At 45.6% G+C, this 19,560-nt stretch overlaps 1 protein-coding gene across 1 annotated transcript in view; it reads left to right on the top strand.

Annotated features, from left to right (window-relative positions):
• The window catches only part of LOC119388302 (prostaglandin E synthase 3), a 105,805-nt gene that overhangs the window by 25,528 nt on the left and 60,717 nt on the right, over window positions 1-19,560 (top strand). Inside the window, exon 3 of the mRNA XM_037655998.2 lies at window positions 7,669-7,911. Coding sequence (XP_037511926.1) covers window positions 7,669-7,911 — 243 coding nt within the window. The remainder of the gene's footprint in view (window positions 1-7,668; window positions 7,912-19,560) is intronic.

The raw sequence follows: 19,560 nt of genomic DNA, 5'->3' as shown, positions 1-19,560 counted from the left end.
CCACTTGTCAAATAACAAGTACGAGTAGCCCTGGAGGTGGTACCAGTAAATGCAAGGAGCTCTTGGTTATCTTGCAATTGATTGTTTAGGAAACCGATGTTATCAACAGAAAATGGATGTCTGCAACATGGCAAGTACCGTATTTTCTCTCATATAACCTGCACCCCCGCTTTTTAGGCACATTTTCTCCCTTTTTTTGTGTGTGGGAGAAAAAGGATGTGGCCGTTTCTTAGGGGATGTTTTGGGATATCGCAGAGCTCGCTCAGTTGTTCTTTTGTCCACTTTAATTTCTTCACATTTATATCATAATTACATCAAATAATGTTCCCTGTACTTTCCTTGGCTTGATTGTGGGTTCTCATTAAGGTTGTGCCTGACAAAGGAAAATGAGCCCTTAACATTCCACTTCTCTCGTTGGCACCCTCTAAGTGATACTGAACTCAAAGGACACTTTTTCTTGACTCTGTGAAGGATAAATCCCCAGCGAAATTAATTGGAACAGGTACGTTTAGCACTGTTTTTCGATTAGGGCACAGCTGCAACAAATTTGAATCATTTTTTGCTTTCTAAAGTACGCATAATCTGTTTGTAGAAATAAAAATGCTTTACGGAGGGAGAAACGCTAAACATGTGGTTTGCTGCGATGGTAGGCATGTCTGGCCATGTGCAGAATGATCACAAGAGCTCTTGCACCTTCGTGCAAGACTGATTGTGAAGACACCTATGAAGAAAAGTGAATTTGTGCAATTCCCTGCACTGGCCCAAGACTGCAAAGCAGTGCGTGAACGACACTTTGCTAAAACTGTCAGATACAATCTGCAGACAAAAGACAGCATGCTCCAGCCACTTTTAACAAAGGCACCGGCGCTGCACCCCACCATCCACATCAAAGAACACCGGCAGGATACAGCTGCTTGATGAAACTGAACATGTAGAAAAGGACTTGTGGACAGTTCACACTGCCAGAGTGTAGGAATGTGTGAATAGTGAAATTTATAACTGAATTGGATATTATTTGAATAGTTTTCGAATAGTAAGGCAACCATTTTCAAGACAGCCTTAGAATTCTAAAACTCTGTTTCAAGTAAATGTTCACAAACTTTAACAAAGTAACATTGCGGTTGCATTTAACCCACAAAAGATGCCACATTTATGTAAACTGAGGTAAGCTTGTGTACAGTAGCGACTAGAGCTGTTGAGGTATTTTGCCGCAGAGCTGTTATGGTCCAAGTGTGTCACAGATAGAAAATTGTCGTCGTGAACTGGCATGTGCGCATGTTCCTTTAATTTTTGGTGGACCAGCACAATGAGTTGTGGGATTTGCCCAATTTCTGTGGCACAACGCGCTATAGGAGAGAGCAAACATAGCCATGTAACATTTTTTGTTTAACATTGTTTAAAATGGCATACGGTTCATTGGCCAGAAGCGAGGCTTAAACATGACGAACGCTATTTATTGTCAACTGTTTTGGTCGATTCTACCTGCAAGTGCTCGTGAGCACGGGCTTTCTCGTGGAAGAAGGCACTTCTTCCTCGGTCCGACGCAGTGCTGTGCTTGATTAAACAGCCATGTATAGTATGGTGTAGCAAGGGGTGGGGCAGGCCAGGACCAGCTCGCAGTGACGCAGCCTTGCGCGTCTTAGTGCAATCACTGTTGTTCGCATGCCGAACTTGCACATGCACTGCGAGATCTATTTGACGTCTGTTTTTCTTACTGCTCCATGGATGGCAGCACTTCTTTTAAGTGTGCATAACTATGGGAATTGCTCTGGCAGTGTCACATTCTCAACTGGGTCTCTTGCGCCCTCAATAAAAAATGTTAATCGGTATGTGCCAAATATGGGACACTATGCAATAGAGGGTTAAATAATATTTCATCAGTGAACATCTCATGATAATGATGATGGATTGAGGATACGTTCGCGTCGGCTACACTGGAGCAAAATGCCTTCATTAATGCTTCAATAGTCCCGTTAAAGCTTGACCTGCATACGTCTTGGTAATTCACTATTTAACCCCTTCAGGGTTTTCGCCGTACATGTACGGCAGAAGCTTCCTGGTACCAAAGGGTTTTCGTCGTACATGTACGGCATGGCGTTTATTCTTAAAACGCACGCCTTTTTCGATCATTTCTCTTGTTTGGCCTGTGCTGCCACACTTCGGGAATACGTGGAATTTTTTTCATGCACCGATGTCTCTCCGTTGTATTTTTTTTTTTTTTTCGCTTCCCAAAACGGCGCGCCGCCTATCGCTTGCCCATCCGAACGCGTTCGCGGTGCAGCTGGTTTAAAGTGCGCGCCTTTTTCGATGATTTCTCTTGCTTGGCATGTGCTGCCACGCTTCGGAAATACATGGAATTTTTTTCATGCGCCGATGTCTCTCCGTTGTTGCTTTTTTTATGCTTCGCAAAATGGCACGCCGCGCGCCGGCTATCGCTTGCGCAACCGAGAGCGCCCGCGGCGCGGTTTGGTTTCAAACGCGCGCCTTCTCCCATTTCTCCTGCTTGGAATGTGCTGCCACGCTTCGGGAATACGTGTAATTTTTTTTAATGCGCCAATGTCTCTGTCTTTTTTTTTTTCTTTCCAAAGAAGCGCGGCGGCTTGTAGTTCGCATCAGAACGCTTGCACGTGGTCCTGCTGGTTTCGGTTTCGTCCTTCGGGTGGTTTTCGCTTCTTGCGCCCGCAAAGCTGATGGCTGTTTGGTTTCTAATCTCTCAAAGGGTGACCGCTTGTTACTCTCTTGTTTATTGCACCCCGGCGCGCAATTACATCTGTTTCTGTGCGGCGCTAAATTACACAAACGACGCTGCCGTGATTGCGTTTCCTGTTTTGGGGTCTCGGAAAAACTAGCTACGTCTTGTTGGCGATAAGACGAAGTATTACTGTAGCTTTTTCACACGTTTTGCTTTCCGGACGGGCGCACATCCATAGTTTTCTTTCGTGCGCTCACTGACGCAGTTCGCTTACGCTATGGAAGCGCACGCCGGTTGCTCTGCTGCTGGTGAGTCGAGCAGCGATTCTTCCGATGCGGACTATTCCCCAAGTGCCGAATCAGAATCTGATTCATTGGATTTCAGTTCATCAGACGAGGATTTTTTTTACGAGTTCAGACTCCGATGACGATCAAGGAGCGACATCTGAAACGCGTGCGCGGGGAGCCATGCTTCAAAGACTATCACACGCTGAAAAGTTTTTAGTGTTAGAGCACTTTTAACCGGAAACGTACTCTGGTGCGCTTATTTTTGTATGTTTGTGAGCTATGTTTAATACAATGCATAATTTTTATTCATAAAAAACTGTGAAGCTTTTTTTTTTTTTTAGGATTCTGCTTGATTTTACTACGAATAAACCATATGTATGTAACAACAAAACTGATTTTTTTGTCACTTTACGGTCACGAAAAAAAGCATTACACAATTTTTTTTTTTAAATAGAATCGTCTGAATAACGGAGAGCTGAGCTAGTTGGTACGTATTCATTCTAAAAAGAGACAGGGCGTGCAAACACGGACACAAGAAAGAGATCAGGACACCACAAACACCGACTAACAACTGAAGAGACGCACAACGGCTGAAAAGAAAGAAGGCACGAAAACTTATCTGCGCATGCCCATGCAACCGGCGAACCTATCAATCCGGCACGCGTGGCGGTCTACGTGGAAGATAACTGTTAAGGCATTTGATTTCATCTTTATGCAAGTTAATCGACGGTTGGCTCACGCATGCGCTACCACTATTCTCGACATGCCATGCTTCAATCATCAGGCGCATTTCTTCATTTCTGTGCCGGTACAACACTGCGCATGCATCGAATTTTGGCGTGCACTTACAATCTCGACAATGTAAAGATAGATTAGAAGGCGAGCCTCCTGTTAGCGATCTCTTATGTTCCAACAATCTCTGGTTAATGCATCGGCCCGTCTGTCCTACGTAGAAGCGGCCGCAGCTGAAAGGGACCTTATACACCACACTCGTACGGCAATCAGTGAATTTGTTGGTGTGTTTTACGAAACAATTATCGGTCCGCTTCTTTTCTTTTACTTGCTCATTCTTCCTCTGCACAGCGGCACAAATCTTACCTAGCTTATTGGCAGCCGTGAAAACAACATTAACGCCGTATCTACTTCCTACTTTCTTTAGCCTGTGAGACACGGAATGAATGTACGGTATACCTACGACTCGTTTCTTCCTTTCGCTTTCTGAAACCATGTTTGAACTTAACATGATGGACTTCTTTAAACGTTCAGCGACAGTGGCCACTGCATCACGAGGATACCCTACATCTAAAAGACACGTAACCTGTGCTTTAAAGCTATCACTCATTTTGTGCTCACACGACTTGGTGAGGGCTGACTTAAGGCAAGACATGGCGATGCCGTTTTTTACAACCTTCGAGTGCTTCGACGAAAAATTTAACAGTGGTTTGGAAGATCTAGGAGAATACTGCCAGCACACGTGGTTCTTCTGGAACGTTAAGGAAATGTCTAGAAATTGTATTCCATTATGCTGAGGCACCTCTTTAGTAAAGCTCAGCCCTCCTCCATTTAATTCAAATTTTTCGCTCACGGAAGTTACCACCTTTTCAAAGTCCTCATCACTACAAAAAATCATGTAATCGTCCACATAACGACAAACCTTAATAACCGAATTACCTAAGGCGCCTTCCAAAAGATTGTCAATCTTGCTAAGGTATAAATCACTAAGAACCGGAGCAACCTTAGAACCAATACATATCCCTGATTTCTGCACATAAACGCCTTCCTTCCAGCATACCAGTGTCGACTTTAAATACATGGAAAGGATTTCTAGAAATGCCCCGGTAGAAACACCACATTTATCGGTGAAAACCGTCTGGTGCCCTTGTTCGTTAATACATTCATTAACACATTTTAACAAGTCCTTATGCGGCAAAGAATAATATAGGTCTTCAATATCCATACTAAAAGCTTTACCAACAGCCGGGGTTCTCCTCTGAGAGGAACTGAACTAGCGCCTGAGAATTACGCATACGAAAAGGGTCTGAAAAACTCAAAGAGGTTAAGCAGTTCTGCAAATAACTAGATACAGCGACTTGCCAGGTGCCTTGCTCTGAAACGATTGCTCGAAACGGAATCTCGTTCTTATGTGTTTTGGTTGAAAAAAACAATTCTAAAGTAAGTGATTTAGGCTTCTTGACATTACAAGCTATTCTCTCAAGATTATGTCTTAACAAAAGGTCGACAGCACGTTGCCTAACTACCGATGGCTTAAGTTTTACCGTCCTAAAATTCTTTTCTATGGCTGTTAATGCTTTTTCTGAGAACAAACTGTCCGGCATAATTACAAAATACCCTTCCTTATCTGAAATCACTGGCCTGAGTTTCTTCTCGACACAGTAATTAACCAAAGGCCGGATAGGATCGGAACACTTAAGATGCATATTAGAACCCTTGATGCTAGCAACGCAGTCTGAAATGCAGTGGGAACGCTCTTCTTCAGAAACAAGTCTAGTGATTGTACGCGGCAAACTTAAAACGTCTATTGGTTTCAGGTTCGCCTTAAAACAGTATTTAGGACCTAAGGCAAGGGTTTTGCAGTGACTATCATCTAAGGCAGCTCCTCCAAGGACTAGCAAGTTATTTTGCGGTGAAACAGTAGAAATAGTCTTCCTCTTACATGGTTGAAGTTCTCGAAGTTTTACCCTCCATATGAATTCCGCTTGCTGGTTAGCTACCCTCATCCAGTCGGCGTACATCTGCTTCTGGCGGCGGTCGTCACGTGAAGTCGAACAACAGACCTTGAGGCATTCCTGGTAAAATCTCACTTGACGCCATGATTCCGCGGTCAATATGGCACATATCCTCCTGGCATGTCCGGTAGATGGTTGCAGAAAGCCGCACAAAAGCTGAACTTCAACTGGGCAAACTCTATTCTTAGAAAACCATGAAAAAGTTCTAGCACGGACCAAGCAAATAGCAATTAAAGAAGCCAAAGAGGCAGGATTGTTCAGATAAGTAGAACACGGAAAAGGGCTCAGAGTACTAGAAATGAAGCTTAGAATAACAGAGAGCTGAGCTAGTTGGTACGTATTCATTCTAAAAAGAGACAGGGCATGCAAACACGGACACAAGAAAGAGATCAGGACACCACAAACGCCAGAGTACTTTCCCGGTAAAAAATGTTCATGCTCCCCAAAATGGGAAATGCAACCACAGCGGCGATGTTAGTGTAATTTAGCGCCGCACGCAAACGGATATAATCGCGCCCCGGTGAGCAATAAACGAGTCACACGCGGTCACCCTTTGAGAGATTAGAAACCAGACAGCCATCAGCTTTGTGTGTGCGAGAAGCGATAAGGACAAAACTGAAATCATTCGCACTGCGTGCACAAGTAAAAGGCGCCACGCCGCTTCGGAAATCAAAAGGAAAACAACAGCGGGCAGACATTGGCGAATGAAAAAAATTCCACGTATTCTCGGAAGTGTGGCAGCACATTTGAAGCAGAGAAATGATTGAAACATACGAGCTGTACCATATGTGTACGACGGAAACCCTTTGGTACCTGTTAGGTGATGCATTGCATGTACGGAGATTGTTCCTTTGGGGTTTTCCCGTCGGTGTTGATAATTTGAAAAATATTCGATAGTTCGAATATGTGCTATTTGATTCAAGTACCGAATCAAATAAAACGCTATCCAATTAGTTATTTGAAATTTTCTAATATTTGTCCAGCCCTGCCAGATTGCCTCCTAGTTTCTATAGTATGAAATGGACAACACCCATGGTTTCGATGCAAGTAGTGGAGGCAGAATAGACGCATTAGCTCGGCTTAACGCATGTTACCACAGTAAGTTGGACATGCACTTCTTTCGACTTCATGCATGACTTGTGAAGAGGACTTTCCCAGAATGATTCAATGAACTTTGATTTACATTATTGAAGTTTTTTTTCATACTGCCATATTATTCGAACATTCTGTGGCCCCTTCTGTTTAACCCTTTGGGACGCTATGTACACAATTGTGTACACCACTTGTTTTTCCGATTTGTATCGACTAGGCGCTATCAAACAGCAAGATATATTGAGCTTTTGATGAAATGAACCTCCTGCATAATAAATTTGTCTTCATTTAACTTCATTTTGCAGTGTACTGTTGCATATTATCATTTTGCTGAAGGGCACTACCATATTCGACGACATGCCGCATCCCACGACCCACGAAAAAAAGTAATTTTTCTTTGCTCAAGATGTAGACGAATTTGCACTATATTTCTAGCCTGAGATTTCATTCTATTTATGCAAAAACAGAGCATGAATGGCTCAGATTAAACAGATATTTAATTAAAAACTAATTAGGAATTATTACTATAACACACATAAATTAAAGGTATTAGGACATTATTTTTGTTGCAATATAGTATCGAGTGCCTTGAAATACCATTGTGTCGATTTGACGCACTTACGGACAGTTCTTCATAGGTGCCGTCTGAAAGGGTTAAAATTGAACCCTTCATCACTCTGCATTAAAGGTCGAATCTCAATCTAAATTGTCTAGGTTAGTTAATTTGTTTTGTTTTTTTTTATATGGTGCAAAAGCAGCTGAGGCTCTGCTGGGCCAGGCAAAAGGTCTATGCAAATGGCGTAGTGATTGGCCTTAGCCATTGCAATAGATAGGCGTGGTTCTCTTGCAGCCTGAAGAGAGCCGGTACGTGGTGCGGCCGCGAGGCACGGAGTTTGTGCTGGCCAAGGCCGAAGAAGGCCCCTTCTGGAAGCGGCTGCTCCAGGACGATGTCAAACATCACTGGCTCAAGGTGGACTTCAACAAATGGGTCGACGAGGATGACTCAGGGGATGAGCTGGGGGCCGGTGGGGGCGACTTCGAAGAGATGATGCGCTCCATGGGTGGCCTGGGGGATGATGACACTCCCGACATGGTACGTCTGTTGTGGCATTTCTATCATTACTGGCAAAGGTGTTCTGGCGCCCATTTATAGTTGTCAGGGAAAAAAAAAATGTTAAGGGGGGGTGGGGTCAAATTGCGAGTACTGTAGAGCCTCGTTGATATGTTTAAAAAAAAATGCTAAAAATAAACGAAATATCCAGGAAAACATATGATCCGAATTCAGTGAAAATTGAGGCTGACAAGCCCATTTTGAGGTGTAAGATGAAAAAAAAACATTTATTTCTCAAAAAAATATAGCGGGGCTCTTCGATTTTCAAACTTCTGGCCGCCAGAGGTCAGCCAGCTAGTTATGGTTCTGACAGGAAACAATGTCGTGGTCACGTGTGTTGAAATCCTGGGACACCCAAAGATGCCTGAAGATTGCAAAATCGAATGCTGTGACCGCCAGCGTAAGTGTAAACACTACTGCCGTGGCAGCAAACGAAACTGGAAATATGTGGCTACGCTTGCTGAAGAGCTGAAGCGATCTTCTTCAGCATATGCAATTGGGATGCGATCACGTACCGTGGGGATGGAAAGAAACATGAACACGCGGCATCTATTTTGCATTTATATTCAAATGGTTGCAGCCTGGACGGTGATAAAAAGCCACTAGAGTCACCCATGATATAACCAAGAACCATCTGGCTTCTTTTTGTTGCCACCAAGGTCGGAGAGCGATGAAAACAGCGCGGCGTGCTGCTCAAGTTTCTTTCCATCCCCCCTGTACATTTGCAAGATCACACGCAGCTCTCCCCATCCGCGAACAAAACTGCCGCGCTTCTGATGGCTTAAGGGGGTAAGGGGGAGGCTACCTTCGAAGAGCAGCTGTCTTGTTTGTTGAGAGATCTTAATGAAATTTTCAGTATAGACTAATAGCAAAGCCATTTGAATAGCCACAAAGTTTCATTACGTTGACTGGTTCCCAAGTTACAGCCATGTGTCAGGGTAGTGCGCATAGGTCCCTATGTCAGGGCCTGTATAAGTTGGGAAACGTGCTAGCACTGTGAAATTCACCAAGTTTCCTGGATGGGTACCTTAGGGCAAGACAGCCCTTTTTTAAAATTTTCTTGCTAAATAATTTTAGCAGAGCACTGACTCTAATGTTGCTCATAAGGCTTTCAGCAATGAAATTTTAATTATTACAAATTACAAACACAATATATTAAAAAAAAACAGCCTTGTTTTGCCCTGAGAGATTTATTTAGGTGCATAATAAAAAAAAAAACCTGATGGAAATCGGATGAATGCTTTCAGAGATATCCCTTGACTAAAGCAGCCTTACCAGCCAAGAAGTCATTTTGAGATAATGGGTTTCGAAAGTTTCGATCACATATCTTGGTCTGAAATGACCCTGTAGATCAAAAAAATTTGTTTTTAACGACTTCTATCCTTTGCCACCATTCCTGGTTTTGTTTACTTGTTTTCATACGAGTCGGGGTAGCAATTGCCGAGGTTGATTCGAGACGCCAAGTGCATTTCAACTATGTATTCATGTGCTGCTAGCGCACGCTGGAGATACGAGCGCTGACACTGTCGATGCAATCGTCTTTACCGATAGAGAGGCTGCTTCGCAGAGAAAAGGGCTGTCATAATTGTTGGCGGCGCGCTTGACCACGGTAACAAAGTTTATATCACGGTCGAGTGCACCAACCCACCGAACGCGTGTTGCGTGACTACCTGCGTGTCCGATAACACGATTGCAGATACGATCGCAGGCACATGACTGCTACTGTTATTTGTGCACATTCTATCCTTGTTTGGCGCTATTTCTGCTCATGATTTTATTTTCTTATGTATTCTATAACAAGAGGTCCCATTGCAGTGTTCGCACTAAGGGACCTCTTTCTGTATACTTCTCCCCATATGTAACCCCCATTCAAATACGTTCAATAAACTGAAACTGAAACTGAAACTGAAACACAGGCACAATGCGATGTCGTAAACATGGTGTAGAGTTCAGAAAGTGCCGCGAGTGATAACGAAAAGCGAAGCGATACACACAAAGGCTGGCTCCATGGCGGTAGCAAAGAATGAAGCGAGCGCTAGCACTAGTCGCAGTAGACGAAGCACAGAGCAACCGCCGGAGAAGGCCACCGCATCATTGCACACAGCAGCCAATAGCAGCCGCATGTTCCTCCACTCCTCGAGGAGCGCGCGCTTACCGCAATTGCAGCTGCGCGTCGAAGCACAGGAAACTCGAAAACCCACTGCGAGCCCCCCAATGATAAGCGAATCATGCTTTGGCGCCGCCACCAATACCGCCGATGGCAATAAAAAAATGCAGGGGAATTCATGAACAGAACAAAACCAAGACAGTACCGATCGGTTGAACATCGCGGTAACTGTACGTGCTTGAAGTTGGACTTGTTTCGGCGCTTGTTTGGCCGGCGCAGCAGCTCCTGCTGCTCGGTATTACCTGATTTGACGCACTCTTACTGTGTACCGTATAAACGCGTGGAAGGGCCGCACCCCGTTTTTTTGAAGTGCATATTCTAAAAAAAAATCCGCGTAAGGGCCGCACCCACACTTTCCTCAACCAATACGTATTCAAAATGCGCGCGCGCGTAAGCTTCTAGGCGTAGTCGATAGATGGCGCAAGGAAACGCAATCATCATCATCGTCACCAGAGTATGTATACAGTAGACTCTCGGTAAACGAAACCTGAAGGGACCAGGAAAATGTGTTCCGTTTAACAGGAGTTCCGTTTACTGAGAGATGAACAGGGGTGCTGAATCCAAGTATGAAACCAATCGTGTTAGATGCAGTTCCGTTTAACAGATTTCCGTTTACTGAGAGTCTACTGTATATATATTTTGGATTTTATTCGTGTTAAGGGGGGACCCTGCTTCGGAGACATATTTCTTTGTTTTTGAGTACATATTCATGAAAATTTTACAGCTTATGTATTTTTATGTCCTGATTTCAGATATGCAATTATTTTTCTAGTACACTATGCTGTTTTCAAAATATCAAACATTTCATGTATATTGTTGGGAGCAAGATTTATTTATAAATTGTAAGAGTTATAAAGCAAATCAGCATATCACAATAAGCTGGAATGAATACTGTTTGCAATAAAACAAGAATGGATGTTCTAGGCCCAATTGAACAAAAGTTATAGTACGTTGAACACTTGGGAAGTCAGCGATGTCGAGTTCGGTCAAACTGGGATCAAGCTGGGAATGTTCAACATACCATAACTTTTGTTCAAATGGGCCTAGAACATCCATTCTTGTCTTATTGCATACAGCATTGATTCCAGGTTATTGTGATGGGCTGATTCGCTTGATAACTCTCACAGTTTAGAAATAAAGCCTGCTCCTATCAATACAAAAACTATTTAATTGTTTCAAAACTACATATTGTATTAGAACAGTAATTGCATGTTTGAAATCAGCACATAAAAATACATAAGCTGTGAAAGTTTCATAATGATAAGCTCAAAAACAAGAAACATGTTTCAGAAGCAGGGTCTCCCCTTAAGATGTTCGTGAAGTGGGCTAAAAATTTTAACTTTTTTATTAGTATTCATAGACTCGCCAACTAAAGGTTAAAGCAGGATTTTATCTTTAGCTTCTCACATCTCTATACAAACGCGCTATCGGCGCTATCCATATCGGCATTAGCATCACCAACTTTGGCATGGCGTTCGCGTTGTTCGGTTTGTGCAGTTCAGCCAGCCATTTGCTGTAGTTTTCTGCACTGTTCGATGACCTTCGTGCTAGCTCGTTTTCTACACGGCGTTCACGTTTTGGCAAGATGGGCAAGTACCTGAATAGCTACACTGCTGGCTATAAGTTGAAGGTGATCGAGTTTGCTCTCGAGCATGGGAAACGTGCCGCCGGCAGAAAATTCGACGTTGACGAGAAGTGTGTTCGACGTTGGTGTGCTCAAAAAGAAGCCTTGCAAAACACCAACAGCACTAAGCGCGCTTTCTGAGGAGAGCAGTGCAAGTTACCCGATTTGGAAGACTTGCTCCGCTATGTGACTGAAGTGCGGAATGATGGTCTTGCACTCACAACGGACATGCTGCGTGTGAAGGGACTAGCCTTGGCGACTGTACTTGGGTGGATCCTATCTGCGTGGAGCTCGGTGTCGACGGACATTGTGTCCCGAAGTTTCAAAGTCGTCGGGATATCTTAAAGGACCCCTGACACCGAGTTTGGAAATTCGAGATGCTTGTGTTGTTTGATAGTCCTGCATGCGGGGGCACTTCTGACCGATTATGAGTGACGAGCGTTGCCTATAAGATATTTTAATTTGGTTTTAAAGTAAGCCTGAGTGCTCATCTGAATTTTGAACTCCTATCAACATAACCACTAGTATGACGTAGACGTAGGCCCCTTGTTACGTTGCAGAGGTAAAGCAAGTGTTGTCGACGTCACAGACAGAAATATGCGCGGTGCATGCACTGTGGTATATTGCGAAGCATGTTTGCTCTCCCACCTTCTCCTTCTTCGGTACGTGTCGGCAGGCAGCGTGAGCTCTCCGTGTGGGTGTTCTCCAACTGGCAGTTCAACAAGCGCGTGGCTGACGTGACCCAATACTGAGCGCATGTCATCACGCGTGCCCCGAGGCGAGACCGCCGCGGCGCGGCGCTAGTTTCTTATCCTCTTTTGGCGCGCGTTTTGAACCTACACTAAAAATGACCACAATTAACGCTGCTAGGATTATTTAGACATCACGTTGGAGGATTTACGGTGTCATTCCGTGATTACAAGACATAGACATACTTATTACAAAATAAATGTCACAAACAAGAAATCGGCTGTCAGGGGCCCTTTAACAGCTTGGATGGCACGGAAGATGACTGCTTGTGGGGTGACGGCGCTTCGCAGCACACCATCTCATCTCGGACTTCAAGTCTGAGGACTCGCCGAGTGACGACAATTGAGCACCTATGTCGCAAGAAATGTCGCATACTGCAATAAACGCTCTTCGTTCGCTAACTGGTGCGTTTTTACTTTTAAAAAAAATGTTGCGTGTATGGGCCGCACCCTGAAAATTGGCCCTCATTTCTTGAAAAAAAAAGATCGGCCCTTACACGCATTTATACGGTATTAGGCGTTCATGATTACAGGAAAAGTAGTTTATAATACACACAGCCCAAGTATACGGTTTTTCAAAAATCAGGTTTTTCGCGATTTTTCGATTTTGAAAGGGCCAGTAAACCCTGCAGTCGAAAATGTGTTACAAAACTATCACTGTGCACTTGTGCGGCGTGAACATGCTGCTGCCGCAATAATTTTACGAATAAGTGCAGTAATAAGGAAGTTACAGGGTCACCTGCTTCGGCTGGTTTCAGTTTCTTGCTCGGCCTTCCTACCCCTCTTGGCAGCCAAGAGGAGTAGGCATGGCCCGCTGTCGTGACTACGCCCACTTCGGCGACGTAGAAAGACATCAGCGATTGCTTCATGGGCACGCAGCCAACAACCGAGCAAGGCCTCCACGTGTCACTCATGTCGGAGCAATGCTAGGGTCACCCTAGTGGATAAGTGAAGTGCTGTAAATGCGCGGCTGACACCGCAGAGCCCAGGCGCCGTTTCATATTGCAGAGGACCAATCGACGAAGCCGGTGATAAGTAAGGTTGCCCATGGGCAACATTACGTCACTGTGCATACGAGGACGATTGGACAGGCGCTGGAGAGGTGTGCGGGAATTGTTTTAACACGAAAGTGTTTTATGCCAGGGTCCACCAAGAATTCAGTGACGTATTTCCGTCACGAAAATGACGTCGAAAAAATGTACACGATCAGATGGCAAAGAAAAAAAGTTCCGTCTACGGGCTTCGAACCCACGACCACTCGGTCCGCAACAACAGATGCCGGGCGCGCTATCCACTGCGCCACGGTCACAGACTCTAGAGGCTTTACAAACGCGCCTTTTATATCTACCACTCTCCCGGTTGGCGGGGTGGTGTTGCGCTCTGGGAGCGGCAAAGTAAAGTAATTCATCATTACTTTGGCATCCGCGATTAGTACCTGCAACGCGTTACACGTTAGTCCCATTCGGCGCGTTTTCAATAGAAGTGCAATTTTGTCAATGCCTTAACACACCGCGAGGTGGCGACCTTTAACGCAAGCGTCGGACGCGCGCCTGCCTCACCTGGCTGTAACACGGCGTTCCCCGCCTATGCGCTCGCCCCGAGAAAGATTGCGGCTGGGCTACCGGGTCGGCACGACGCGCTTTGCGTTCTCCTCTATAGTGCGGCCGTGGTGTTCAATCACATTTTAACATGCCGCAGGATGGCGACCAAGTTCTGCGTCCTATATGCGACGCTCTTCAGGTTATCACAACTAGTTCTCTGATTACGCTTTCACCGTTAACTACTACAGCTACCACAAGGGTTTGTTTAATCACTGAACGTGGACGTTAGTCGTCGGCATGGAGATGTACCACCAAGCATCAAAGTGGGTGCATCCACGTTAAACGGTGCTGTAGCTGCCAGGCATCAATATACATTGTGTAAACTCTCTTATATCAACGTGCAGTAAACATTCAGTTACTTCTATGAGGGCACGTTTTACTTTCGTGTTATTCCGATTCCTAAGACGGAGGGATCAACCATGGTGGCCCCCCCTTTTTTTTTTTTTTTTTCTTTTTTTTTTTGAAGTGGAGAGTTTGTGCGGCGCGCGGCACTGTAATATTCACAGAATGTGATCACCACGGCATCTGCACGAAATTAGCTAGCTTGTTTGGGAGGTTTTAAAAAAAAAGGTCTGAGCTTGTTTACTGGCCCTTCAAAGTTGAATTCTGTGCAGTGCGTGTAACAATTGCGGTACAACACGATGCGTAATCTTGCCGCAAAAGTGATAGTGTCCCCGAAAGCGACAGCTGCTCTCGGTTATCGCATACTATGTCATACACGCCAACGTTACTAGAGCAAACTCAGTTTAAAAGCTCCGCCAGAGAGGCTGTCTGCGTGGCGGTCATGAGAACTAGTGGCGCTGCAGTCACGTCTAGCTCTCGTGGCTGGCGCTTGTTCTGATCGGCGCCACCGATGTACGAGCGCACGTGGGTTATAGTGACGTCTGCGCTTTGTTAGCTCGTCATTTTTGCGACTGTTCTTGACCAGGCTTAGCATCTTGTACGAAGACACGTGCATGATGTACGAAGCGTAACGAGGGCGAACAGATTCACAGTGCGGTATGCCAACTTGCTTTGCACCGGGCTGCAAGAGCGGCTACCGCAACGACGACTCCACTTCATGACACTTCTTCGGACCTCCAAAAGAACCTACGCCATTCAAGCTTTGCATCGCAAAGATAGAAAGCTTACTGTGAAATGCAAGGCCTGTGACGTTCATTTTGAGAGTGACGGCATTGTAAAGCACTATCGTCGTGTCGTTGCGGAACAAGAAGTTTTGATCCCTCGTGGAAAGTGGGAACTCGCGCCCGGTGCCGTGCTGCGCTTGTTCCCAGCACTTCCACCCCACATTTCAAAGCCAAAATGTTCGGGACCAAGGCGCAAATCTCCCCAAAAATGCACGGCGTCCCGCAAAAGCCCAGGGCCCAGTTTGGAGGAACCGCCAGAAATAGAACAGCAAAACGAAAGGCAGGCGATTACCTATATACGCTACCGAGACTGAGAGTTGCATCACACTGACATTCGATCAGTTGTCAACTGTCACTATGCCTTCAAAGCAGTGGATTTTCGAGAGATTTTATGACGAGGTATCGAACAAGATGTGCGGAATATTTTACACTCGCCGGCTCGGGAACGGACTGCTCAGCGCAAGTTTGTCACGGCACACATAGAAAAGACGAGGACCAGCGCTGGTCCTCGTCTTTTCTATGTGTACCGTGACAGCGCTGGTCCTCTTTTTTTCTGTGTGTGTTTTTTTTTTTTTTTTTTTTTTTTGCCCTGAGCAGTTTAATAATCGAATACCAACTAGCAAAATCCCACACTTTGCTTCAGGAACGGAGGCTTACTTGTGCAAAAGATAATTGTAGTTGACGAGCAGTTTAACTGCGTAGTGAACAGCTACAGCACGAAACGCAAACGGCTGTCAGACAGCGTAAGAAGTGCTACGGGCATGGAACATCTGCTTGATGAAGTTGAAAAACTGAAGTTGTGCGAAGGAGTCAATACTGATGACTCTTCTAGCGACAGAGTACGCGCGAATAACTGCTCGGTGCTCTTATCACGGCCGATCTGTTCGAATTGTTTAAGGCACCGTAGGAGGATGCGACGTAGAAAGATGAGACACCGAAAATACAACTATCCGCTGAAAAAATTGCTCAGAGACATCTATTCGATGTAATCTCACACTGAAATTTCATTTACAGAGTTCTCATAAATTTTCCGATTTTGGGTCAGCATTCCTTTAACCGTCGTGAAAACATGTCTTGTAAACATTGCAAAGCATTGGTGATGTTTTTTGTGAAAGTTTTTTTCAATAAATTGTAGACAACATGAGTACTGTTCTTCTAGAACGTTTTGGTATCTCGAGTAAGTACGCTTCTTTGTACACTATAAAGGCTTTTACAAACGTGTTGTTCTTGGTCTAGATAAGACGGCAGCGGTTAAAATTGTGGTGGTTGTTATAAAAATTACGCTGAAAACCCTCATTAGCTTAGAAACTCTTATGCTTGGAAGTTAAGCGCAATGTAGACAGCTCAGATATAGACCAAACATAGCTTCTTAGCCAATCAATGAACAATGCACGCGGGCCAATGCATACAGACAACCTTATGCATATCCACCTAAATAGTCCACAAATGAGATGCGAGAAAGTGGAATGAAAGAATGATAAATGTTTGAGTTGCCACCAGTACAATAAGATAGTTGGCGTGAGCAACTGCGCGGTGGACCGCAGCGTTATACTGTGGCAGCAGACGACGTGCCGATAGTGGCGCAAGACGGGACTGCAGCGCCGCAAGTTCTTGCGACCGCCGTTCGGACCACCCTCCTCCGCTGGCGGAGATACGGAGCTTTGAAACTGTGTTTGTTCTAGTAACGTTGGTACAAGCGTGCTGATAAGTTAGTGTTCTGTCTTGACTTGAGACATGCGTTTGCGCGTTGGCCGCCACTCGTAATTGTACCATCTCTCGCGGCAGAATGGGCTTTAGAAGATTGCGCCAAACGTAATGGCAACCGAAGGTGAAGTCCCCAGGCGCCCACATTGCAATCTGCCTGGTCCTTACAAAGATGGCAGCGAGCGCGCATCGTCTCTTTTTCGCATCCGATAGCCAGAAATCTTCCAGACATCCTCCAGAACAAATTTGTCCTGGCCACGGACGAAGGAAAGGACTGCCGGGTCCTGGCAGGTTCTGGCGACGTGCGGGTAATAGTAGTACAGTTGAACCCCTTTATAAGAGGCACGCATGGGGGAGAAATTTTTGCCTGTTATATGAGGTGTCTCTTATAAGCAGGGTACTAAGTTATGCATTTTCCTATCAACCCTTACTTTCATGTAGCACACTGGTGTCTCTTATACCCCACGTGTCTCTTATATCAGTGTCTCTTATAAAGGGGTTCAACTGTAGTAAGACTTTATTTCGGGTAGGTTTGAAGAGTTGGAGGCTCCCCAGATGGGGGCCATGGCTTGGTGGGCTCCTCCTTACAGGAGTCCATTGGCAGTAGCCGCTACCCGGGCGCGCGTGACCAGGGCCTTTTGGCTGGCCAGGTCTGAGCTAGTCGAGCAGGGCCGCCTCCCAGTCCTCTCGGGTGGGATGGGGTAGGGGGGTAGTGGGGTCTGGTGTTAATTGACACGTCCACACCGTATGGAAGATGTCCGAGGACCCTTCACCACAGTATGGGCACTTCCCTGAACACGCAGGGTCGAAATGTTTTTGAACTGCCGGTCACAGTATTTTTTTGATGTGCAGACAGAGAAGTAATCGTTCCTCCTCCTTTGTGAGCCCTTTGCAGGGTTTATGAAAAGTTGTATGCTCTAATTGGTAGTAGTTAATAATTTCTCTGAACGTAAAAACTGGATTGAAATTGGAGTCCGCATCGGAGTGAGGCGAAGGCGTGGCCCGGTAAGTAAGCCCGCAGGCCTAGGCATTTGCCGCTTTATTACCCTCGAGACGTGTGCGTCCGGGGTGTAGGTGCTCCGGTGTAGTCGCTGTGTTGCAAAATTTTATACGTGTGGTATGGGGTGTACCCTCTTTCAGTGTTTTTACAGGCTCCCTGTGAATCAGCGATGATGACTCTCGAATCCCAGTTAGCAGCTGCGAGCGCGATGGCCACTTCTTTGGGCAGAATTCTCCAGCCAGAGAAAAATTAATACCGTCTGGGTGTGTGTCGCGTGGTGGGTGGAGCAACACTAAAATGAACGGGCTTTGGGAGAAAAGTGTAAACCAAATAACCTCTTGTCGACCATACGCTCTGGGCACAGTGGCGGTGTTGCTATGGCGGCGTGTGTGCCATGTGCGCTTTCGTAGGTCTCGTACCAAACCGGGGTGGACTGGAGATATTCGGCAGCATCCATTCTTTTTGCCACTCCCGGCTGTTGTTGGCGTCTGAACAAAAGTGTGTGGAATGAGTCTGTGTACCGTGCTGTGGATGAAGGATTTGCAGTGCTCAGTGAACTCTTGGAACGAAACCACTGTGCTACAGAAAAGACACTATTTTAATACGAACCATGACCTCTCGGTCCGCAACGAGATGCCGGGCGCGCTATCCGCTGCGCCACGGTCACACAATCAGGAGGCTTTACAAGTGCGCATTTTATATCTCACACTTTCCTCTCGCAGTGCTCATGGTCAGTGGGGTGGTGTTGCCCTCTGGGAGCGGTAAACTGAAGTAATGCATCAAGACCGTGGCCTCCGCGATTAGCATCTGCAACGCGTTGTTGCTGCATGTCTGTCCCATTCGGTGCATTTCCAATAGGAGAAGTGCAATTTTGTCAATGCCTTAAAGGGACACTAAAGGCAAATAACAATTTATGTCAAAGTGAAAGCTCAGTGTATGACAACGTCTAAAACGGCAATATTATCAAGAGCAGTGCCCTACTTACCGAGGAATTCAGCTAAATGTATCACACGATGAGCGCCACGAGCGACACATTTTGGAAATGATCCCGATGACGTGAGAGAGTTCCGACTACAATTAATCACTCGTAATCAAACTAGCTGCATTAAAAAAAAGAACCTTCTGTGCTTCAAGAGACGTAATAACATGCTGCTTGTTCGCTTCTGTTTGATTCATGGAAAAAAGAACCTCTCTGGCGTCGCCATGGGGAAAGGCGCGCGTGGTTCAAAGATTCCGTTTTCGCCGAACTGCGCTTCGCCCGGCACTCTGCTTCGCTCACACGGTCGCGTCTCAGTGGTAGTTTTGGTATCGCATACTGCCGCGTGTGTTTTGCGCGCTCGTGAAAGTTGCTCTGCATGCATGTGATGTTGCCGGATGCCCGAATGGCACACGCCGCCGTGCAGTAAAGGCGGGCAACGTTGGGCACGGCAGCAGTGACGTGAGAAACACCGCTTTGAGGCGGGTGATTTGAAGTGCGCTAACACGATGCGGACCACTAAAACGTGGTTTTATTTCAAAATAAGCACTTCCTTGGCACAAAAATAGCACTACGAGGTTTCTGGACCGTTATTTCAACAATCAACGTCGACTTAGTACTTGCCTTTAGTGTCCCTTTAAGGAGGGACGCGGTGATCAAATCGCGAAAATAGCCAAAATCAA

This window comes from Rhipicephalus sanguineus, chromosome 3, assembly GCF_013339695.2.
Source record: "Rhipicephalus sanguineus isolate Rsan-2018 chromosome 3, BIME_Rsan_1.4, whole genome shotgun sequence".
In the NCBI taxonomy this organism is placed as follows: Eukaryota; Metazoa; Arthropoda; class Arachnida; order Ixodida; family Ixodidae; genus Rhipicephalus; species Rhipicephalus sanguineus.
This window is presented reverse-complemented; position numbering and strand designations above follow the sequence as displayed.